We start from the raw sequence: 25,519 nt of genomic DNA, 5'->3' as shown, positions 1-25,519 counted from the left end.
TGTACGAGATAGTTATTCAATATTTTTATAGATTATACTTCATTCAAAATTATTACAAGATAATGGCTATATTTCCCTGTACTGTACATTATATCATTGTTGCTTATTTATTCTATACATAGTAGTTTGTCTCTTAATCCCATACCCCTATCTCACCCCTGCTTCCTTCCCTCTCCCCCCTGGTAACCACTAGTGGAATTGCTGGATCATATGGTAGTTGTATCTTTAGTTTTTTGAAGAAACACCATACCGTTTTCCATAGTGGCTGTACCAGTTTACAGTCCCACCAACAGTGTGCAAGTGTTCCATTTCCTCCACATCCTCACCAACATTTGTTATTTGTAGACTCTTTGATAATAGCCTTTCTGACAGGTGTGAGGGGAGATCTCATTGTGGTTTCGATTTGCATTTCTCTGATGATTAGTGATGTTGAGCATTTTTTCATGTGCCTATTGGCCATCTGTATGTCTTCTTTGGAAAAATGTCTATTTAGGTCTTCTGCCCATTTTTTGATTGGGTTGTTTATTTTTTTGCTGTTGCATTGTATGAGTGGTTTATAAATTTTGGATATTAACCCCTTTTCAGTCATATCATTTGCAAATATTTTCTCCTATTCACTGGTAGGTTGTCTTTTCATTTTGTCAGTGGTTTCCTTTGCTGTGCAAAAGCTTTTAAGTTTAATTAGGTCCCATTTGTTTATTACTTCATGGACAGAAATGGAATTGCTTTTTCTACTTTCAAACTGATTTCTTAATAACATATCCCATTTAGCTATTGCTTAATCTCTCCTCCACAACAAATTTGAAAGTGTCTGTATTTATCTCTGTTACATGTTGGGTTCCCTGAGAAGCACTGCAATGTCATAATGTTATTTTACTCTTCACCCTGCTATAGTATGGTGTCCAACAAAAGCATTTTATTGAAACAGTTTTTTAAAGGTCAAAGTGACCTTTTAATTAGGTCACTTAGCCAGATCCAATGCTGAACTTTTGATTCCAGTAATATGCTGGGATAATTATCTTAGGAAAGCTTCTGGATACAAAGTATTAGAATGTAAAGTATCAAAAATATTTTTTTTTGAATTTTAAATAACTTTATTATCATTTGTTAAAGTATGCAAGACATTTTCGTATAAAGTAAAAAATATATTGCTTATGAAAAAGTGAACAATTTAATGAAAGGTATCTTGACTACATCATGAATTGAAAAAATGCTACACAAATTTCTTTGTTGTAAATGATACAATGTATATTATGACTACTCCTTTAACCAATTTTAATGGAAAAATTCATTGCTGCTATAAGACTATAGAAAAAGGGTTACCTCACTTTTGCTGGGCTCTTAGAGAATCTAAAAGTTTATTTTAAAAACCATCTTTTCCCATTGAGAAATTGCATTTGAGGAAATTGCTTTAAACTTTTTGCTAAGCTTAGTGAAATTAAATTCACAATTAAGTTGGTCTTTTGAATTAAGTTTGCTTATTATTCCTTCCTTCTTTCAACAAATAATTTCTGAATGTCTGCTGTGTGTAAAGGTACTCTGTTAAGGGCTCTGAAGGAGGCAGAGGTGATTATGTCATAAGAATATTTTTTACAGTGGATGCCTAACCTGGCTCAAAAAATGGAAATCCTCAGAATTAAAAAGGAAGGAAAGAAAGGAGAAAGAGAAGTAGAAATTTTTGTTGAATAGTCTTGATAGAGACTGGAGGCAAAGCCTAGAATCTGGGAGATGTGAGGAGACATATTAAGAGATCCTGCATAAAGCCAAGAGCCTTCAACGCTACTCACTTTGTGAGTGCATGAACTGGAACTCAGACCTGCTGAACAACGATGCAAAGAACTTGCCTTTCTTTGCCTTGGGCTCTGGCTGAAAAATGGAAAATAGAATTTCTGCATAGAATTTGTAATGACAAGTCAGGCCTTTTACATCTTTAAAGTCTGAAATCATTCTACCTAAGAGTTTTATTTAAAAAGACAAGAATTGTGGGCTTCCCTGGTGGCACAGTGGTTAAGAATCTGCCTGCCAATGCGGGGAACATGGGTTCGAGCCCTGGCCCGGGAAGATCCCACATGCCACAGAGTGGCTGAGCCCGTGTGCCACAGTTACTGAGCCTGCCCTTTAGAGCCTGCGAACCACAACTACTGAGCCCACGTGCCACAACTGCTGAAGCCCACGCTCCTGGAGCCCGTGCTCCACAACAGGAGAGGCCACAACAATGAGAAGCCCATGCACTGCAACGAAGAGTAGCCCCTGCTCGCAGCAACTAGAGAAAGCCCATGCACAACAATGAAGACCCAACACAGCCAGAAATAAACAAACAAACAAATTAATTAATTTTTAAAAAAAGACAAGAATTGCATTTTAAAATGGTTAGCTGGTGTTCCAGATGGCTGGCAGAGATAAATGTATATCCTTTCTAGGGGAATGAACTCTCAATAGAAACTTTCCAGGATTCCCCTGAATAAAATTCCAATAAATGTGAATTCCTAATTTAAAAAAAATATAAAAACAGACACAGCAACAAAGCAACATCAGGAGAGTCAGCAAAAACAAACTAACTCCCACCCCCCCACACACACACATCCTTACAAAAATAACTTCAGCTAGTGCAGTTATCATATACAGAATGCAAAATTAAGTAAGTTTATGTGTTTAAGGAAAATAAATCAGAAAATTAGTAACATGATTAAGAAATAGGTAGATAAAACTCAAGAGAGAATTGGCGGTTAGAAAATAGATCTGAATGAAATTATACAAAATGAAATACAGAGAGAAAAAAGAATTGGAAGATATGAAGAGAAATGAATAAATATAAAGGTTAGAGGAGAAGATGTAGCATATGTCTTCAGAGAGGGAAACACCTAGGATGGCTGGCTTCTGCAACCACTTTTGCCCTGGAACTTTGGCAGAAATTTTCAAATTTGGTTCAGATGCTAATAGATGATAGGTATGGGGGATGCTGTTGGGTGTGTTTTGGGAGACCTGAAGCACATGGCCATTTTTCACTTCAGAACATTTTTGACCAATGTTTTCCTCATAACACTTGCTAAATACCTGGGCTGCAGAGAACAGGAGGCTTAAAAAAAACATCAATGACAAAAACCCCTTTAAAGCAGTGTGGCACTCCTCAGTATACTCTTAAGATTTTTTTTCTTAAGGTCTGAATGATCAGGGGAAATTCTGTAAAATACAACAAACACTTAGCTGAAAACCTTGAAGGGCCAGGAACAAATCAGATATAGAAAACCATAGTAGGGTGGTAACCCAAGCTTAACTGAGTGCACTCCCTGAGTAGATGAAAGGAGAGAAACCTGCAGTTTATCTGCTTAGCAGTAGGGAAAGAGAACCCTCTATGGAGAAAGATTACATCATTTGGAGCCTTTATGATTTAAAAAAAAATACCATCTGGCATTCAATCAAAAATTACTAGGCATCCCAAAAGACAGGACCATATGACCAGCCTTCAAGAGAGAAAAACAGACAATAGTGACAAACCACCAAGTGATTCTGATAATTGGATTTAACAGCCAAGATCTTTAAAATGGCTGTGATTAATATGTTGAAAAAATAGAGAACAACTGGAAAAAAACAGATTATTTTACCAGATATTTGGAATCTATTTTTTAAAAATAGAGTCATATGAACATTCTCAAACTCAAAATATAACATGTGAAATTAATACTTCACCAGATGATGAGTTTAACTACAAATTAGATGGAGCATAAGATATGGTTAATGAACTAAAAGACTTATTAATATAAAATACTCAAATAGAAGCACAGAGATAAAACAGAATTTAAAAAATACAGAAACAGAATTAGAGAACTGTAAATCAGTGAAAAAAAATTAACCATATATGTTATTAGACTCTAGAAGAAAGGAGAGAGAATAGGACAAAAATAACATTTGAACAGATAATAATAGAGAGTATTTCCTAAACTAAAACAGGACATCAACCCATAGATTCAAGAAGTTCTGTGAACCTCAAAAATAACAAATACATAGAAATTACATCAAGACATAGTATAGCAAGCCTGCTAAAAAGTGAAGACACAGAAAATATTAAAAGCAATCAGGGTAAAAAAGACACATTACCTTCAAATGAGGACAACCATAAGACTTAACTACTCAATAGAAACAATGGAAGCAGATAAAAATGCAAATATTCTTAAAATGCTGAAAGAAAAAAAATGCTAGAATTCTATATCCACAAAAATATCCTTCAAAAATGATGATATACAAAGGTTTCAGATAAATAAAAATGGAAAAAATTTGTTGACAGCAAATCTACACTAATAATAATAGCAAAGGGAGAAGGAACTTGATCCCAGATGTAAACAGAATTGTAGAAAGAAGCTAAGAACAATGGAAAAGATAAATATATGGGTAATTTAAATGTTGACAATGAAAATAATAACAGTAATATAACGTAGAGGTTTATATATGGAATTAAAATGTCTTACAACAATAACAAAGAAAGAGGAGAGTAAATGGAGTTAAAGTCTTCTAATGTCCCATTGTTTTCAGGGAAGTGGTAAAAGGAATAATTTGTTTTATACTCTAAAAGCCGTAAGTTAAGGATGCATTGTAATCTCTAGGAAAACCACTAAAAGAAAAGAAAAGAATGTATAAGTTTAAGTTAACTGAGGGGAAAAATATGACAAAATATTTTATCAATCCTAATAAACAATAGGAATCAGTGAAACATAGAAACAAACATACATATGCAATAAATTTCCATATATTGATACAATGTAGAAAATAAATCTAGTTGCTGGTTCTTTGCAAAGAAATTGATAAACCCCTAGCATTTTCCTCAAGAAGAATCGAAAGTTGCTTTGACATTTAAAAATTTGTTATTGTAATAACCACATAATTAGATTAAAGAAGAAAAGCCAAGTAATCATTTCAATAGATTCACAAAAAGTGTATGATTAAGTTCAACATTAATATACTTAAAAGAATACTTTTGGCAAAGTAGGCATACATCCTGATAAAGAATATACCAGAAAAATCTACAATCATTCTTAACCCTTATTATTCTTAATTATGAAAAATTAAAAGCATTTCCTTTATAATGAGGGACAAAACAATATGTCCTTTGGTCATTTCTATTCATTATTGAACTGGTGAGCCTATGTAGCATGGTTGGAACCTTATAAATAATAATAAATAAAGGTTTTAGGACTGAATGAAAGAAACTAAACTGTCATGACTTTTAGATAATATGTTTGGTTAATAGAAAACTAAAAGAAACAACAAGTAATATTATTTGAATAAGAAAGTTTAGCAGAGTTGTGGGACATGTTCAGTATATGTCAATTGTACTTTTCAATTCCTTTTACATGGAACAATAAATATTATGGTACCTAGGAATACATCTAACAAAATATGTAAAGACTTTTAGAGAAGAAATTTACAAAGTTTTATTGAAAGAAATTAAAGACCTAAATAAATGAAGAGATACACCATATTCATGGATGGATGACCTTTAATCATGATATCAAAATTTTAAAAATGTCAAAAATCTTCCAATTGATTTACAAATTCAGTGTATTTTTAAACAAAATTCTACAGGTTTTTGATGGAAATTAAGCTGTTTTTAAAATTTATTCATAAGATGGAGTACAGCCTTTAAAAACTGTGAATCACTAGGTTGTACATCTGAAACTTATATAATATTATAAATCAACTATACCTCAATAAAAAAAATATACAGAGGAGTGAAAACCAAGAATAACAGCCAAGTCACCCCTGAAGAACAAGGTGGAGAGACTTACACTATCAAATGTCAAGATTTATTTAAAAGATGCAGTAATTAAGGCATTGGTTATTAGCACAGACACGAATGGTAGAGTGTTAGAGATCCCTGAAACAGTCCCAGACATGTATGGAATGTGGTATATAACAGGCAGCATTGTAGATTGGTTGGGAGAGGATGAACTAACTGTTCAGTAAAAGGCGTTAAGTCAATTGGTGATCCATTTAGAGAAAAAAAAATGAGTTTGGATCCCTATCTCACATCTTGCACAAAGAAATCAATTTTAAACAAAGACCTAATTGCAAAAGGCAAAACAATAAAACTCTTATTAAAAAAAAGTGGAAAAATATCTTTATGACTTAAGGATAGGGTTTCCTCATCAAGATTCAAAAGATTTCCTCATCAAGATACAAAGAAGTGCAAACTATATATAAAGGAAACATTTAAGTTAAGAATGTCTGTTGATCAAAAGACACAAAAAAAGTGCAAAGAGAAGCTCATACAGGGAGCAATACATAGAACCTACAAAGGATTTGTAACTTTCAAGAGTGTATAAAGAGAACTTAAAAAATCAATAAGAAAAAGACATCTCAATAGAAAAATCATCAAAACATGTATTCCCCAAAAGAAGGAAAATTGGCCAATAATAGGTATGAAAATGAGGTCAACTTAAACAATAAACAGAGCAATACAAATTTCAACCATGAGATATTTGTATGGTCTAAAATTGGCAAAAATAAGAATTCCGACAGTACCCTTGTTGGTATGAATCTGAAGCAGTGAGAACTAAAATCTGCTCTGTTGGAGTGTAAATTAGTTGTAACTACTTGGTAATACAATATATTATCTAGTGAAGTTGAGTATGTGTGTTCATGCATTTGTATAACCCAGCAATTCCATTTCTAGCAGTGTACTCTAGAGAATATCTTACACCCATGTGCCAGGAGACAAATATAATAATATCCATACTATCATTGTTCATAATGGTAAAACACTAGAAACAATCTAGATATTTATATACAGTAGAATGATTAATTGCATGCACATAATGTTGAGTAATAAAGCAGGAAAACACATCTAGCATTATTCTGTGTATTTACATTTTTAAAGCATATGGATTTAAATAGTAAATTATATAGGATTACACATACTTTTGTAGAAAAACTATAAAGAAAAAACAAGGAAATGATAAAATTAAAATTCAGGATAGCAGTTACTCCTGGAAATGTGAGAGAAAAATATGACTGAGGAGGCACATTGTATTAGTTAAGGTATAGGTTTAGCTGCATTTGACAGAAATCCCAAATAGTGATGTAAGCAAGATGTAAGTTTATTTCTTTGTTTTGAAACAGATTGAAAATATTCTAGGCGTGACAACCATTCTCTACATGGTTATCTAGGAACCAGGCTCCTGTTGCCTTTTTGTTTAATCTTTTGAGCATTACCCTCACTCACAAGATTATGGTGGCTCACCATCACAGGTGGAAGAATGGAGGGCTAAGTGACCTTCTTAAGGTCAGTTTCTAAATGTTGCACACATGACTTCTCCTCATGGTGTTCTGGCTAGAATTTAGTAATTTTTAGATGCAAGGAAGCTTGAGAAATGTGCCCAGCTGAAAATCAGGAGTTTTAGAACAGGGAGGAGGAGGGCACAGATATTGGGAGGAAAGTAGCAATCTCTGCCACAGGCTCATGGGGCCGGGATAGCAAGAGAAGTCATCAAAGGTATTGGTATTGTTCTGTTTCTTAAAGTAGGATGGTGAGTATAGGTGCTTTTTAAACATTATTTTATACCTTCCTTATAAATTATATACTCTTTTGTATATATGAAATGTTTCATTATTAAAGTTACATGTAATGGATACTTTTCAGGCTTTACTTTGCTTGAATCTTATGCAGCATATGGTATTGTTGATCACACCCTCTAGACATTTGAATTTTTATTGGCAAGAATCTCCAGGTTTTTCTCTTATTTCTCCATCCATTCCTTTTCAGCCTCCTGGGCTTCACTTTCTCTGCAGGGGAAAAAAGGCCTTTTCCTAGATGCCCCTCACTTGTCTCCATAATTATTTAGGATAGTTTCAAATTGGCTAATGGGTTTCCTGGATTTGGAAAAATTGCAAGAGAAAACTAATTATATGGTAAATATTCAGATTTTATCAACTTTTATTCATAATGTTCTAGCCATACATGAAAAAAGAGAGGTTAGCACATTTTCTTCTTTGTAATTTTATATAATTGTTCCTTATATCTTTTTGAACTACATCACAAAAGAACAAATAATTCTAGAGTGAGTCACAAGTACCAGTGCATCTTGTAAAGGTAAGAAACAGCAACTGTTCCCATAGATATATACATATAACATCATTAGAATAAATCTTGGAAATAACTCACATCTTTATAATCATGTACCTTATATCTTCTTATAAAAATCATCAATTTACTTGACTACCCGGCATAATGACTGCATTTCCTAGCCTTCCTTGTAGCTGGGTATGACTAGCTGACATAAATCTTGGCCAGTGGAATATAAAAAGAAGTCATTACATGATAAATTTTAGCATATATTAACAGGGACTATTTTTTCCCCAATGAAATAGTCTCAGGCACACATGTATTTGAAAAGTTCCATTCACTTAAATTTGTTAAAAGCAAATGAGATAAAATTCATTTGGTCAGCATTCAAGTTTCAACCATATGTTAGGGACTGTGTCAGGTTCCGGGAATACAGGATTGAACAAATTATAGTCCAACCTTCAAGGAGCTCACGGTCCAGAGGAAATCTAGTTAAATGCCATGGCAGACGTGGCTATGCCCAAGGTGCTGTGGAAACACAGAAAATGCCAGTTAGCCAGGAAACTCAAACTCAAGAAAGTTGACAAACTTAATGTAAGTTTATAAAATAATTTTTTAAAAAATAGCATACAAAATTCTCAGTTATTATAAGCATTTTAAATATAATTTCCATTAAAAAAATAGAGTCCTAATGTTATTGTAGTAGGTGGAGGTAAGAGTGACAGAAGGAACACAAGTGAACTCCATTAACTTTTAAAATATTTTCTCTACTTTATAGATTTTTTACATTGGTTGTATACTAATCTTATAGCCAGAAAAAAATAATTTAAAAATCCGACATTTAAACAGAATATGTATTTTTTAAATGTAGCAACATAATTTTTTTGATTTAGCAACATGGTTTTCATGAGATTTCTGGATTGAAATCTTTATCTTAAACTCAAACTCATGTAACATATTGCATATTTTATACATACCTTTTTTAATATTTTAAATTCAGTTTTACTTAATGTAAATATGTGGTACATATGTCTTCATAGTACTTCACTGTTATTGCAGTGTAGATATTGTCTCGCATTATAATTTAAGGCAGACTCTAGTTTCACTCATTGGTTATAACAGATTAGAAGGAGGAAAACAGTACAGTTGACCCTGGAACAAGGTGAGGGTTAGGGGCGTCAACCCCTATTCAGTTAAAAAGTCTATGTATATCTGTACAGTCAGTTGGACTTCCTCCCTATCTGTGGTTCAGCATCCGAAGATTCGGCCAACCACAGATCATGTAATACTATAGTACCTATTTAGTGAGAGAAACCAGCTTATAAGTGGACCTGCACAGTTCAAACCTCTGTTTAAGGGTCAACTGTATGCACAGTTCTTAGTCATAACATAGTACCTGCTCACTGTCATATTTTTCACTAATCTGGAGTGTAACCATTTTCTTGTGAACTAAAGTTGTTCAAACTCATTTTTCTTTTTTGTGATTTCTTAAGACGGGAGCAAGACCCATTTTCACAGACTTTGCTCTTCATTTTGAAGAACTGAAAAGGGACTAGTCAAATCTCATCACACTCATGGCCTTCTATATCTTTGCTTCTATCACTTAGTCTAGGTCATTGTAAAGCACTCTCCCCAAGGTGATTTTTAGTAATCCAGGACTTCTTGCTGGTGTCATTCAGATACTGTACTATAACTGTTATATTCTCTCTGATTCGCTTTTCAACAAAAATGAAGTCTTTTTTTTTTTGTCCTTGCAGACTTTGCCTTCAAAAGAAACAAGGTTTTTAAATACTACACAAATGCCTTGCCTGCAATCATCTTCAATTTGGAGTAGCTGTGAACACAATTCAAAGTCTCAAATATTAACAGAACATGTATCAGAGTTAGATTCTTCTTTCCATTCCGTTCTATCATTGCCATCAGGTAAGATTCCTTTTAAAAAATCTCTAAGTAACTGAATTTTTTATGGTGAAATCTAATCCTGTAAATACAAAGAATCTGATAAACTTTTATCAGTTGTCACTGGATATTAGAGCTAAACAGTTTTCATAGAGAAATTAATCTAGTCACATGCTGAATTAATGTTCTATCTTTAGGTTGACTTTTTAATTCCTTGGAAACCATTTTGACTTACTTTGGGAAATTCTTAGCTTTTGATCTCCTTTTGATGTTAAATTTTTAGCATTTTATTGATAACATGGCTATGCTGTTGAAATGTTTCTCAGCAAGTCAGGGTTCTTTTTCTAATGTGTTGTTTTGCATGGAGTTTTCCCTGCCATGTAGTATTCCTCCATCTATAATCAGCATTGAATTTCTCTGAGAGAAGAAAATTGTCCATCTTTAGACACAGTCAACTTTTGAACCTCAAAAATACCTGTAATATACAACCGAGCAGATGAGGCATTGCATCCCTATATCCCTAAGATGGCTTTAAGTTTCTTTCCAGTTCTTGTCTTCTGTTCGAATGTTTCCAATCTTACCTACATTGGAACTGAAGTAAATATTTAGGGTAAAAAAGGAAACATTCTTCACACTGGTTATCTCAGGTTCCTCTCTTTATGGGAAGATATCTCAAATGGGCTTTTGTTTCCTTTGCAGCTTTTGGTTCTAATCATCCAGGGACTGCTCCTCTTTGTAAAGCACTATTTCTTGTACCTATTCCTGCCCTGAATCTTAGTTTGGTTTTTACCAACATTACAGTGGTTTCTTAGCTACACACCATACTTTGAAGTAAGTTGCTGGTAGGAACTATTTTACTCCATCCTTGAGGAAACCTTAATAATAGAAAGAAAAAATAAGCACATTACATTTTCTTGTTTGATGCTTGCAGCAACCCCATGAGGATAGATATTGTTGTCCTCTTTATCTTACATATAAGAACATTGAGGCTTAGAGATGTTAAATTACTCATCCATAGTACACAACTAGTAAATGATGGAGACAGGATTTGATCTGAGGTGGTCATTCTCCAGAGCCACACTCCTAACTGTACTCTTTACTGCCTTTCTGTTTTCTTATTAGTAAATTTGTTTCTCTGATGACAAAAATCTAAGAGCTGGCATAAATAATCTTTCATCCTACTATGTCACATCTAATAAGTTAAGATTAGCTTCCTTACCTACTACTTAGGGTTATCCATTTCTTCTTGTGTTCATTTAATAAAAATCTGAATACCTGCTGTATACTAGGTACTAAGTAGGTGGTAGGAGTATACATACAAATAAATTCCTCAAGGTACTTGCATTCTAGTTTGACAACTGAAATATAAACTAATAAGTGTAATAAAGTGTTATGAAATTTTAATAAAAAGCCCACAGGTCACAGTGTGGGTTCTAAGGAAGTTATGTGGGTAGAACAAGTGCCTTCCCTAGTTATGTCATGTTTTCCCACAACTCAAGAAGAACAGTGGTAGAATAGGCAATACTCCATATAAAAGTTAAGTGATATTTCTTTGGAAAAACTTATGTTTTGATAATTGGAAATATCAGAATCCTGAAATGTTTAAGTAGCATATTTAATTTGTATTCTTATTTTCATTTTGTCATATAGTTTTCTTATGGTCATAGTATAGTAATAGCATTGAAATCCATCTTACATCTGACCCTTGGGAGAGTCTCCAAGGTGATACTTAAGAACCCATTTTTTGTGTGCATATTTTTCCACACTTGAGTATGGATCTGCCATTAAAATACATCTTTTGATGGAGAGATACTTGTTTAAAATTGAGACCCTTCCTGGGTCTATCCTGATTTATGCATTCATAATTAGTTTTCTTAAAAATGAATACCTTCTTTCTGTAGCAAAACTTTGAATAAATCAACTGCTTTATAAAATATTTCTTTATGTTTCTTAGGAAAAAGTTTAGGTGTCTCTGTTGAATACTTTTTTAAAATGACTGTTTTTGCATTCTTGATTGAAGAAAATACCCTTGAGTTAATAAATGTGAAGCACATCTATTTTATTTATTTAGCTCCTCTTTTGGTTGTGAGTATGGAATATAAACATAGTGAATTGAACGACTCTCCTAAGTCTCTGTTTAAAAGAAGAGAACTAGTTTGTCAATATGTTTTGATCTTTGTAAAAGTAGATTTCATTTTGTGATTCATAATACTAGTAAACTAAGGGAATGTGAAACAGCATTTTCATAAAAGGTTGCATCTGAATTATAGTGGTTTTCCCTCAAGTAATTAAAATTGTGTAATTATGTCTTTTGGAAACTTTATTTCAAATGCAGAGTTTGTAGGGGTGGGGTGGAAATGGATTTAGAGTCAGGCAGGTTTGGCTGTATATTTTATTAAAGACCTTTTGGGAGCATTTGTTTCATCTGCAAATAGTATTTAATATTTATATTTGTTCATCTTATGTACTATTTTAGTTTATGAAATTGTTCATTGTTAGTGTTGTTTATTTTACATATAATCAGTAATTTCCAAAATACTGCTAACAACATGCTTGGAAAGAATAGTTTGCCACTTCTAATAGTTATGACTTTTCAAGCTTTAGCTTATTTTTCTAAGTCTTAATATTGGAGTCTGTAAAGAGTGATTTCACTGAAAATACTTTTTTTTGCTTTATTTTTCTAGATGTGCCTCTTCATTTTCACTTTGAAACATTGTTAAAAAAGACTGAAATAAAAGGAGATCTTTCTGAAAATAAATTTGTAGGAGACTGTATCATATCTCCATCAGCTGGTATGTCATTTACAAATCTTCGTACTTTATATACCTTTTACATCTTTCATATACTTATTACTTTTGCTAAGGAAGTAAAATTTAACAAAGGAATGAATGTAAATCCTTAATTTTTAATATTCACTTTTCACAAATCACACACACACATACAAATAGAAAATACACAGGAGTAATCCTAACAGGATACTTATTGAATAAGAATTATGAAATATTATTGATAAATATAAAAGGAAATTTAAATAAACATGGGGAAACAGCACTGCTGGATGGTAAGAATAATTAGGATATCAGTTCTGTCCTTTGGTTTATGTTTAATGCAACATTCAATGTAACTTGAAGTTCTAAAAGAATTTGGTTAACATAAAATAATTGTAAAGCCCATTGGGAAGAATTAATGGGAAAATGTAAAAGGAATTGCTGGAAAAAAATATTGAATGTAGCCCAACCACATATGGAAACATGACAAAAATCTATAATCATTAGCATAGATTCTATTTTGCTTACATTTAGGAAAGTAGATCCATGAAACAGACTACATAGCTTATTCTTTATTATATAAAGGAAGAACTGTAAATCAATAAGAAAGTGGAGAACTATTCAATGAACAGTAATGTTAGTCTTTTGGGGGGAAAGTTTGTTTATACACTCATTTCATATCATGTATCAGAATAAATTCTACTTGGTTCCAAGAATTTTAAATAAAACACTAAAATTACAAAATAAAACTTGAAAAATTATAATGAAACTCTGAATGGGGGATGGAGACATTGTCTATGCTTGGAAGAAATCAGAAAAAGAAAGAAAATACATCAGAATGTTTCCACTATCTACAAAGCTAAAATCTCAACATCAAAACGTCACACAAGATAAATTATTTCCAGATGAAATCATCATCTCCCTTAAAAACTCAAGAATCAACTGAATGCCTGTTAGAATTAGAGTTCTGAAAGGTAGCAGATTTTTAAATAAACATAAAAATAAGTAGCCTTTATAAATACCAGTAATAACCTATTAGAATTTGTAAAAGAATAAATTATCCCAGACATATTGACAATGAAAATATAAAATATCTAGGATTAAACCTAACAAGGAATTACATGAAGAAAACTTCAAAAGTTTACAGAGGAACATGAGTATATGCTTATATGGAGAGAAATACCCTGTTCCTGTCAGAATATGGTAACTTAAGATGTCATTTTTTCAAAATTAACTTATAATGTAATTCTTTTTTCTAAATTTTATTTATTTATTTATTTTTATACAGCAGGTTCTTATTAGTTATCTATTTTATACATATTAGTGTATAAATGTCAATCCCAATCTCCCAATCATCACACCACCCGCCCCGCAACTTTCCCCCCTTGGTATCCATACATTTGTTCTCTACATCTGTGTCTCTATTTCTGCCTTGCAAACTGGTTCATCTGTACCATTTTTCTAGATTCCACATATATGCGTTAATATACGATATTTGTTTTTCTCTTTCTGACTTACTTCACTCCGTATGACAGTCTCTAGGTCCATCCACGTCTCTACAAATGACCCAATTTCATTCCTTTTTATGGCTGAGTAATATTCCATTGTATATATGTACCACATCTTCTTTATCCATTCGTCTGTCGATGGGCATTTAGGTTGCTTCCATGACGTGGCTATTGTAAATAGTGCTGCAATGAACATTGGGGTGCCTGTGTCTTTTTGAATTATGGTTTTCTCAGGGTATATGCCCAGTACTTAGAATGTAATTTTTTTTTAACATCTTTATTGGAGTATTATTGCTTTACATTATTGTATTAGTTGCTGCTGTTTAACAAAGTGAATCAGCTATATGTATACATATATCCCCATATCTCCTCCCTCTTGTGTCTCCCTCCCACCCTCCCTATCCCACCCCTCCAGGTGGTCACAACGCACTGAGCTGATCTCCCTGTGCTATGTGGCTGCTTCCCACTAGCTATCTGTTTTACATTTGGTAGTGTATATATATGTCAGTGCCACTCTCTTACTTCGTCTCAGCTTACCCTTTCTCCTCCCCATGTCCTCAAGTCCATTCTCTACGTCTGCATCTTTATCCCTGTCCTACCCCTAGGTTCTTCAGAACCATTTTTTTTTTTTTAGATTCCATATATATGTGTTAGCATATGGTATTTTTTTTTCTCTTCCTGACTTACTTCTCTGTATGACAGTCTCTAGGTCCATCCACCTCACTACAAATAACTCAATTTCGTTTCTTTTTATGGGTGAGTGATATTCCATTGTATATATGTGCCACGTCTTCTTTATCCATTCATCTGTTGATAGACACTTAGGTTGCTTCCATGTCCTGGCTATTGTAAATAGTGCTGCAATGAACATTGTGGTACATGTCTCTTTTTGAGTTATGGTTTTCTCAGGGTATATGCCCAGTAGTGAGATTGCTGGGTCATATGGTAGTTCTTTTTTTAGTTTTTTAAGGAACCTCCATAGTGTTCTCCATAGTGGCTGTATCAGTTTACATTCCCACCAATAGTGCAAGAGGGTTCCCTTTTCTCCACACCCTCTCCAGCATTTATTGTTTGTAGATTTTTTGATGATGGCCATTCTGACCCGTGTGAGGTGATACCTCATTGTAGTTTTGATTTGCATTTCTTTAATGATTAGTGATGTTGAGCATCCTTTCATGTGTTTGTTGGCGATCTGTATATCTTCTTTGGAGAACTTATAATGTAATTCTAATCAGAATCCCAGAATCATTCTTCTTTTGGAACAAAGTTATTCTAAAGTTTATCTCAGAATGAAAATGTTGAATAGCCAATAAAATTTTTAAAAGATCAATAAGGAGGTGTCAGATATCGAAATATAAAGGTATAATCATTAAAACATTGTGATGCCCATGGAAGCCAAGGGAACTAAATTAAAAAAGCCTAGAGACAAACCCAAGGATTCATTATACGGTAAGAGTGATATTTCCTATTAGTGTGGAAAAGATAGCCTAGCCAATAAATAACAATAAACAGTTCTTATGAAGCATTCCTTATATGCCAGTACAGTACTAGTTGAAGGGCTTTGTATGTGTAAATTGTTTTAATCTGTACAACCCTGTAAGGTAGGTATTATAATTATTTTCTCCTTGACTAGCTTTTCCCAAATCACAGTTGAGTAGTAGTAGAGGCAGGATTCAAATCCAAGCAGTGTCTCTCAGAGTTAATGCTTTTAGACAACTAAGTTTGTCCTGTAATCAGTGGCATTAAGTAATGACTTTTTGGAAAAATAAAATGAGATCTGTACCTCATACAGCACATTAAAACAAATTTAAGATGGATGAACATAAATACATTCCAGATAGATTAAAGAGGTAAATGTTAAAAATGGTATCTTAAAAGAATTAGGAGAAAAGCTAGGTGTAGTCAATGATAATAATGAAAATGCTAAAAATTGCTAACATGTACTTGAGCACTTATGTGCCAGTCACTGTGCTGTTTCTCCTTTTTCCAATTACATTAATATTAGACATTTTAATCATCAGTTCTGGCAAGATTGTGTAGTAAAAACAGGACCCTAAAATATTTCAGGTGCAATTAATTGATACAGGCCTTTTGGGAAGTACTGTGAAATGCATTACAAGGCCTTTAAACTACATATTTTTTTATAAGCTCATTGAGGAAAAAAACTTGTGTACTTGTTCACAATAAATGTTTGCTAAACTGTTAACTCTGTACTCTGATCCAACAGATCCATTTCCAAGAACCTAGTCTAATCCTAAATATGAAACCACCTTTATTCACAAATATATTTATCTTATCATTATTTGTGGTAATGAAAAATTAAAGACAACTTGAAGAGAACAGTAGGAATGTGGTTAACTGTCTATCACAGTGGAATATACAGCTTTTTAAAGGATCATAAAAGTTCATCTACGGATGGAAACATTTATCAAAGAATGTTAAGTGATATTAAAGGACAAATGTTTTACTTCTATGTATGGTACAGTTATAACCATGTAAAAATGTTTATACTTGTATCAGCCAAATGCAATGTACGGGCCTCTTGGGGATCCTGATTTGAACAACTCGGCTGTTGTTCACACACACACACACACACAATTTTTGAGACAGAGAAATTTGAACACGGACTGGCTGTGCATATTAATTATTGTGTTAGAGGTAGTAATGCATGTGGTTACATAAATACACATTTTATCTGTTAGTTTATTAGAGATTCAAGCTGACACATAATGTAGATAAGATATGATGTCTGGGATGTGCTTTAAAATACTACAGCAAAAAAAAAAAGCTTGTGGGAGAGAGAGAAAACAAGATTGGTCACCAGCATTCGTGATGCTGAATGATAGGTACAGGGGAGTTCATTATTCCATTTTCCATTTGTGTGTCTTGAAATTTTTCCACAGTCAAAAGTTAGAGAAAGAAAAAAATGAAAGCACTAAGGCAAGAAAAAATTGCCTATGCTTAGGAAAAAACACTAAGGAAATACAGGAAAATATAGGTTATGTTTAGGTACATTTCATGATTTAATTCTACTTGGAAGTTATCCTGAGACTAAAATTTTTTTATTTAAAAAATGTGTGCATGAAGATGATTATTTTAAGAATGTCCATAATACAAATAATATCATGATGATAACAAGTAGCTCCAACAGCTAGGGAATAGTTAAATGATACTCTCTCTAATCAGAGGAATGTTAGGTGACCATCTGAAAACATAACAATGATGAGTGAGTTACCAGATTTTAAAAAATAGTTATACATATATCCAAATAAAATCATTACATTTGAAATATTAATATGAAATATATGTATATGACTGAAAGGGAATATGCCAAAACAAAGGTAATTATATTTCTTCTAATGTTGCTCTATTATTTATCTGACTTTAAAAAATGGGGCAGTGTACGGGAGTTCCCTGGTGGGCTAGTGGTTATGATTCCAGTCTTTCACTGCCGTGGCCTGGGTTCAATCCCTGGTCAGGGAACTGAGATCCCACAAGCTACACAACCAAAAAAAAAAAAAAAATGGGGCAGTATAAATGTTAGGCGCAAAATTATTAGTGATGTATCAATAATGTAGTGACATGTTAGTAATGGGAAATTAAAAGCTAGGAAATGGAAGACATTTGAATTGAATGCTACAGTAACATTAGGCACATCAATGAAGTATTTTTTTGTATACCAATCTCTCCTCCCCTATTTTCTTCATTCCCTACCGCTCCCAATCCAAATAATTAAGTATTAATTAGGTTTCATCCTATATCCGTCTTAAACAGCTGGCCATTAATTTTTCTTTTCTACAGAATTAAGTAAAACTAGAGTCCAACATTTATTGAGCACCTACTCTGTGCCAGGTGGACGATTAAGTGCTGAAAAATTAAAGGCGAGTCACAGGAAATTAAAGAAATTATAATGTGATGGGGAAGCAGACACACAAATGACTATTAAATGATGTTATGGGTACAGACATGATAAAAATATTCTTTAAAAAGGGGGGAGGGGAGTGTATAACTCTGCCTAGCAGAAGGTAGAGGAAGAGAAGTTAAGGGTGATGGGAAAAGGGCAAAAAGAGGAACTTCAGAAAGATGGTGATGCCAAGTATAGCTTTAAATAGTTAACTGGAATTTAGAGGAAGAGTCAAAGTTTCCAAATCATTGTTTCTCAAGTTTTAATGTGCAAATTACTTTGGTGATATGGTTAGAATGCAGATTCTGATTCAGAAAGTTTGGAATGGGGTCTGAGATTCGATATTTCTAATAAGATCCCTGGTGGTTCAAATACTGTTGGCCCATATTATGTAACAAGCTTTTAAAATGGAAAAAAATCACATAACTTGTCATGGAGCCATGAAACAATGTGATGTGTTCAAGTATATACAAATAGCCTGGTATTCCTGTAGGGCAAATTGTGTGAAAGTAAATAGATGTTTTTGTGCTTTACCTCAGAGCTTGGATTTATCCTATATTGTCCATTAGAGTTAGCGATTATGACAGAACTGCTGACTTCAGGTAACAAGAAAGTAGGGAAAAGACAAACTGAAGAATTGATTAGTTGCCAATTGTGAGGAAATACCTAAAGCCAACTTAAGGGCCTATACTCATCAAAATATTCAAAGTCATGAAAGACAAGATAATGGAACTATTTCAGATACGAGAAAACTTTAAAGAGACCTGCCAACTGAATGGAGAGTGGTCAGGATTTTCTGTAAAGAACATTATAGGACTAATTGGTGAAATTTGAATGAAGTCTATAGTTAGCTAATAGTTAATTATTAACTTCTTGGTTTTGATAGTTGTGTGGCTATGTAAGAGAATGCCCTTGTTTTTGAAAAATACATATTGACATATTTAGAGTAGAGAAGCATCATGTCAGTATTTCATTGGCATTCAGAAAGATGAATCCAATGTGGTAAAATGTTAACATTTGGGGGATCTGAGTAAAAAGTATATGGGACTTTTTTTTACAGAAAACTCCAAGTTTTCTGTAAGTCTGAAATTATGTCAGAATAAAGTTTTATTTTTTAGAGTGCACAGAGAGAGGAACAATAGCACCACAACCCACACAAGTCAGAACCCTAAGGCTCAGCCTTCTTCACCCACACTTCCTCGTATCTAAACCCCATTATCAGTGTGATCTTATGCTTCAAACCGGCTTCTCTATATTTCTACCAATTTCAGTCTAACTTAATGATCCCTTATCTATACGCTGAAATAGCCTAATCAACTTTTATTTCCCTTCAATCCCTGCAGCAATTTATATTTTCAAAAAGTAAATCTAATTATGTCACACCTGCTCCCCGTCCCCATCCTTTAAAATATTTGACAGAGGGAATATTCTTTAATAGAGTACCCCTAAAGCCCTACTTACATAGGCTGTTTCCTACCTGTTCGTGGTTTTCACCGTGCTTCCTTACTCTATGCTACCTGGCTGCTGTCCACTTGCCACATTTTTCCCGTCCCCTGGTGCCTTGGGCCTTTCTACCACTCTCTCTTCCTGGCCCTTACTATCCATCTGCTGTTTCTGTTCCTATTTTGTAATCTAACACTTTATCTGGGAAGCCTTTCCTAGAGCTCTCTTACTAGTCATACTCAGTATCTCCTATCAATAGTACTTCTGTTTTCTATCACACATCACTTGCAGTTTTTGAGAATGCCTATAAACTACATCAGGGGCATGGTCCATGCCTGTTCTCGCTCACCACTGTGTCCCCAAGGTATAACACAGTGCCTGGCATGTAACTGGCTCTCTATAAAGTTACCAAATGTATAAATGAAAGGTAAGGAAGGGAAGGCAGGAGACAGGAGAGATGCTGGGCCAAGATGTATCTTAAAATGGAATTTAGGAGAAGATTTGGGTAAGTGAGAACTGAAAGACTGGGAGGGTTATCATCAGGACAGGTGAAGAGAAGGTGAGTTACACTCTGAATTGCCATGCATCAGGAGTCCACTACAACCTTACAAGACACCAAAGAGTAAAAGGGGGAAAGTGTAAAGAAAACTTTTGAGTAAAATTAAATAAAAAGCATCACTTTAGTGAAGGTTAAGGTTTCTGATGTGCTTTTACAAGACAAGGGGGATGGTGAGTTCCTTTTAGAAGAGATGGGTTGAAATTTGCCTGGAATTTGCTTTAAAATACTCTAGAAAACGAGTGGACACTATTGGAACACCAACACATGCCAGGTATCTATACATTTTAAAACCTAACAATTCTAGCTACCCCTTTGTAGAAATGAGTTTAGAATTATGCCTGCCATCTTATTTTACTATTTAACATCTTTCTCTGCATTCTTTTTCTTGGGTGGCAAGAAATCTAATCTTGAGGGCTGCCTTAGAATTCTGTTGACCATTTTTCATGAGGGCTTTAAAAAGTCGCCATTGTTTTTTCCTGCATCTGCTTTTGCTTTCTGGCAATCTGATTCTCATTCCTTTGCAGTAATTTTTCCCTTCTCTGGTAACTTTTAGGATGTGTTCATACTTATGTGCTATATATATTTTTTTCATTTGCTTTGATGTTCAAGTGAGTTATTGAAATATTAGAGTTAATATCATTGTGTAAAAAATTTTGGCTATCATTTCTTCAAATATTACATCCCATTCATTCTATTCAATCCTTTGTTAACCTATTTTGGTTTGTCCTTTTTTTCTTTTTTTCATATTTCCATCACTCTATTCCTTTGAGTTGTGGAATTACTCTTCCAACCCAATGATCTTGACTTTTAGATATGACCATTCTGTTATTCAGGGCAGTAAGCAATGATTTTGTTTCTCAATTTCAACAATTATACTTCCCATTTCTGAGGTGTCTTGGCCTTTTGCCTCTTTCTCTTGGCAATATTTGTTATTTTGAAGACCTGTAAATCTGTATTCTGTGAACCCACTATTTCTTGAGATGGTTCTTCCATTTGTTGTTTATACCTTTTCTTTGTTTTACGCTACTGGTATTCAGATTTTTGGAGTCTTGTGTTCTCATCTTTAAAGTTGATATTCACCGTTACAACTTCTGCCACTGCTTTTTATGGGATCCTTCTCATGGAAGAGGAGGAAATTTGCACTCTATACTGTTTTCAGAGGCAGTTATGGATGGGCAGGACATGTTTCAAACAACGTGGGGCACCCGGGCGTTGCCTTATCTACCCACCCATCCATTTCTCTACTGAAGCCTCAAGGACCCTGGTGGAGGTGTTGACAGGCTGGCAAGTGTAGTCATTCTATTAGTTACTGCAGGTAATTCTTTCTTTTCTCCGGGTCTGGAGCTCCTTTGATTTTGATCACATTGTTGTGGCAGTACTTTCCCATGTGCTTTTGCAGTTTGCTTTTCAAATTTCGTAAGATATTAGGCTTTCAGAGATTGCTCACAAATTCCGCTCTACTTAAAAGTTCCTTTCTTTGCATGCTAATGTGGATGTAAATGTGCCGATCTGTGCATCTATGTATAAAAATTTTGTCTATCATTTTTAGGGTGCTTTGCCATCTTGAAATCTGAGTCCCAGTCACTGTTGGTAGGCCATACTCTTTTTTCTCAGTGTTGGTGAGAATTTGGCACTTAGGCCTTCATATTTTTTCCCTATCCTTTCCACATCTCCAAACATTTCAAAAAAAGAAGCCAATTTAGTTATTAATCCAGTACTGGAAATATGGGGTTCAGACAGAACAACAGTCATGGTGAAACTAACATTTATTGCATACTTATGCCAGATATCCTTCTAATGACTATTACAGGAATTTATTTAATCCTCACAATCCCACAATAGCTGCTATTATCCCTATTTTACAGATAAGGCAACTGAGGCACAGAGATATTAAGTGACTTAAAGAAGTGAAAGAATGGTGCTAGGCACTGTCAGGAGATTGATGAAATCTGGTTATTGCTCTCAAGAGATCCCAGTCTGTTGTATTCTATAATCTTACTTAGTCCTGAGTTGTTCCCAGATTTAAGGTAAGCAGGAACTAACTTAAGGATTCAGATCATATTCAGCCAAGATTTACAGATCTGAACAAATCTTCTCTGTAAAATTCTGTAATTTAGAAGACTGTGAGAACAGATCACCTTTCCTCTTCATCCTCTTCAAATAATGGAGCAACTATAGGAAATTGGGCACTTCCTGAAGATGCTTTTAATGAATCTTACTTTGGTTATTTTCAGCTTAGGAGTATTTCATCTTCGTATGTAAGTATTTACTTCATTATATATAATTTTGAACTGGTATATTAATATTCTGCAATGTTACAAAGTAAAAAGAGGTTAACATGCTCATTATATTTGTGTTAAGGAACTAAAACTTCACATTTTTCTTTCCTTTTCAGTACATAATACTTCTCTGAATCAATGGAGAAATGGATATTCTCCTATATGCAAGCCTCAAATGAGGTCAGAATCTTCTGCACAGCTGTTACAGGGAAGAAAGAAAAGACACTTGAGTGAAACAGCATTAGGTAGGTTAAAATGAGGACATGAGCACTAGTACTAAAAACTGAAAATAAAAAATTCTGATCTCCAAAGAACCTCTGCCTCATGGGAGTTATAATCTAGAACAGTCACTAATTACACAAAACATCCATGGTTCTATGAACATTAAACAGCATATTCATGTAGTCAATTCAGAATTATTTGTGGACTGGGAATCCATCCACTTTATGAGTTAAGCATTTCCTTCCTATGTTTCCTAACTAGAGTTATCTTCTACTATCTGTCCTCCTGGACAGTACTTTGTCTCCAACATTGTGTTCTGGACTCAAAATATGTCAGTACAAGGTTGCCTTTTAGATATTTATTACCATTTCTGGTACCTATTGTGGAGATGTTGATTTCACTGAAGCTTCCTCAGAATTTTGATAAACTGGGCGAGATTCATCTAAGGTAACTCAACCGCCTGACTGAATTCCCCTTAGGAATGTACAGTTCCAAGATGAATAGAGATATCTCTGAAACTAGAACTCTGCTCGTAATACAAAGTGGGTTTGTTATGGGGATTTGGGACAAGATAGTTTCAACAGTTATTGCAGATAATGATAAAAAATAAAACTTAACTGGAAAGATGTATATTAAATAACAAATTATCTGTATACTCTATTGGTTCTTATTCATTGTTCCAGTGGATCTAACACTATATACATTAGTCAAGTATGTCCGAGGTATAGTATGTCAATACACCCAATAAATTTACATCCAAGATGTACTTAACTGTAATTATACATGGTGGCTTTAACATATTTATCAGTATGGCCTCTAGAAATCCCACCATAACAGACCAAGGTCACTACCTAATATCACACTACCTGATCAACTAGTGTGGAACAAAATTAAACTCCCACCCACATTCAGAGATATCATTATGCTTTTTTGGTGCCTTAACCTTAAGATAACGAACAGTCATCTAGCTTTTGAGGAACTTTCATACATCTTTGCCAAAATATAGGAAAACCTGTATCTCTTAATATAAAGATGCATTATGAAAAAATACACATTACCTAAGATGTAAACTGTTTTACTTGAATTGATAGATCTAACTTTGAGCTAGATGGGAATACAGGAATAGAATGAGTAAAATGCTATACTACAAAGAAGTAACTAGACAGCTCTCTAGACAACAACCATTTTCAATATATGGATACTGATTTGAAGCAACAACTAGCCAGAAAGGACATTTTTAAACAACTGGAATAATATAAATATAAACTGTATATTAAATTTTACATTACACAGAAAAATATTTTTCAAGATCTGTACTAAAGTAAAATAAACAAGGGCAGTAAGAAAATAAACATATGCTCACTAATAGACACAAAACAAATGGGAGAAAAGGAACGTGGAAGAGACAGAAAATAACAAAGTTGGAAGTAAACTTAACTTTGTTATCAATATTCTGAGAGAAAAGAGAAATTTCATTCCTGAAATAGGATGTTATAATAGGAGAAACATTTTCAGAAATTAGTCAGAAGATAAAGTTAAGGAAATCTCCCAAAAAGTAGAACAAAATGATATGAAAAAATGAGAGAATAGACAAGAAAATTAAGAGGTAAGTCTTACAAGTTCAACCTCTGAATAAGTTACAGAAAACATGAACAGAGTAAAGGGAGATAAGATTAAAGAAAGATATGCTGGATAAAAACTGTCAAGACCCCAGAAAACGGAAATTGTGGCAGGATTGTGGCTAAGATTTTTATAAAATTTCCTTAATTTTTTCATTTTTGATACATGAATTAAAAAAAATAAAATCTAAACAGATCAAGAAACACACGTTACCAAACTAGGAAAACAGAAATTCTAATACCTACCAGTTACATTTAATGTATGACATTCTCAATGGTTCTTTCCATGGCAGGAGAAAGAACTAGATTTGAAGAATTTGCTATTCAACGCGCAGAACCAGGATCCCAGAGCAATTTTACTGCAGTTACTAATGTCAATGTTATATCAAGAACCCAGAATTCATCATCACAAGTAGGTTTTTGTACAGTGAACTTTTTTTTTTTAATAAATTTATTTATTTATTTTTGGCTGCATTGGGTCTTCGTTGCTGCGCGGGCTTTCTCTAGTTGCAGAGAGTGGGGGCTACTCTTCGTTGTGGTATGCAGGCTTCTCATTGCTGTGGCTTCTCGTTGCGGAGCACGGGCTCTAGGCGTGTGGGCTTCAGTAGTTGTGGCTCGTGGTCTCTAGAGCGCAGGCTCAGTAGTTGTGGCGCACGGGCTTAGTTGCTCCGTGGCATGTGGGATCTTCCTGGACCAGGGCTCGAACCCGTGACCCCTGCATTGGCAGGTGGATTCTTAACCGCTGCGCCACCAGGGAAGTCCCTGTATAGTAAACTTTAAAGTTGCTTTATGACCTTTAAAGCTGGCAGATCTGGTGGGGGGAGGGGAACTTGTTATATTTTGTTAATCTATAACAGCCTTATTTACTAGCACATAATTAGCATATTTAGAATTATCTTACTAAGAAGCAATAAATTTGATTAAACTTTTTTTTTCTTTTACTAGGGAACTAATTGTACATTAATCCTTGGTTATGGCTTTTTTCGTATGTTAAAAACTTTAAACTTTATCATAACCATCCCTACTTCTTGACATGATGCTAAGTATAATCTTGCTAATAAGAATCCAGCACTGTGTTCTTACTTTGTTCTGTGTTTCGTTACCTGGTAGGGAGTATAGGTTAAAACGTGGGAGGATTTAGAAAAAACAGCATGAAGCTCAGGGACCCAGGAACACATAAATGAAGATTGTAAAAATGATCTTTATTAAATGGCTCACCAAACATTTCATAGCCTTTCCTAATAAAAAATGAGTTTGTTAAA

General features: G+C 33.9%; 1 protein-coding gene across 7 annotated transcripts in view; it reads left to right on the top strand.

Moving 5' to 3' along the window:
* KANSL1L (KAT8 regulatory NSL complex subunit 1 like) overlaps positions 1 to 25,519 on the top strand; it is a 155,769-nt gene that overhangs the window by 123,116 nt on the left and 7,134 nt on the right. For all 7 annotated transcript variants that reach the window (XM_061187057.1, XM_061187049.1, XM_061187007.1 and 4 more), the window contains exons 7-10: positions 9,814 to 9,979; positions 12,640 to 12,747; positions 22,533 to 22,661; positions 24,551 to 24,669. In XM_061187057.1, the coding sequence (XP_061043040.1) occupies positions 9,814 to 9,979; positions 12,640 to 12,747; positions 22,533 to 22,661; positions 24,551 to 24,669 (522 nt within the window). The remainder of the gene's footprint in view (positions 1 to 9,813; positions 9,980 to 12,639; positions 12,748 to 22,532; positions 22,662 to 24,550; positions 24,670 to 25,519) is intronic.

This window comes from Eubalaena glacialis, chromosome 1 (assembly GCF_028564815.1).
Source record: "Eubalaena glacialis isolate mEubGla1 chromosome 1, mEubGla1.1.hap2.+ XY, whole genome shotgun sequence".
Lineage (NCBI taxonomy): Eukaryota > Metazoa > Chordata > Mammalia > Artiodactyla > Balaenidae > Eubalaena > Eubalaena glacialis.
This window is presented reverse-complemented; position numbering and strand designations above follow the sequence as displayed.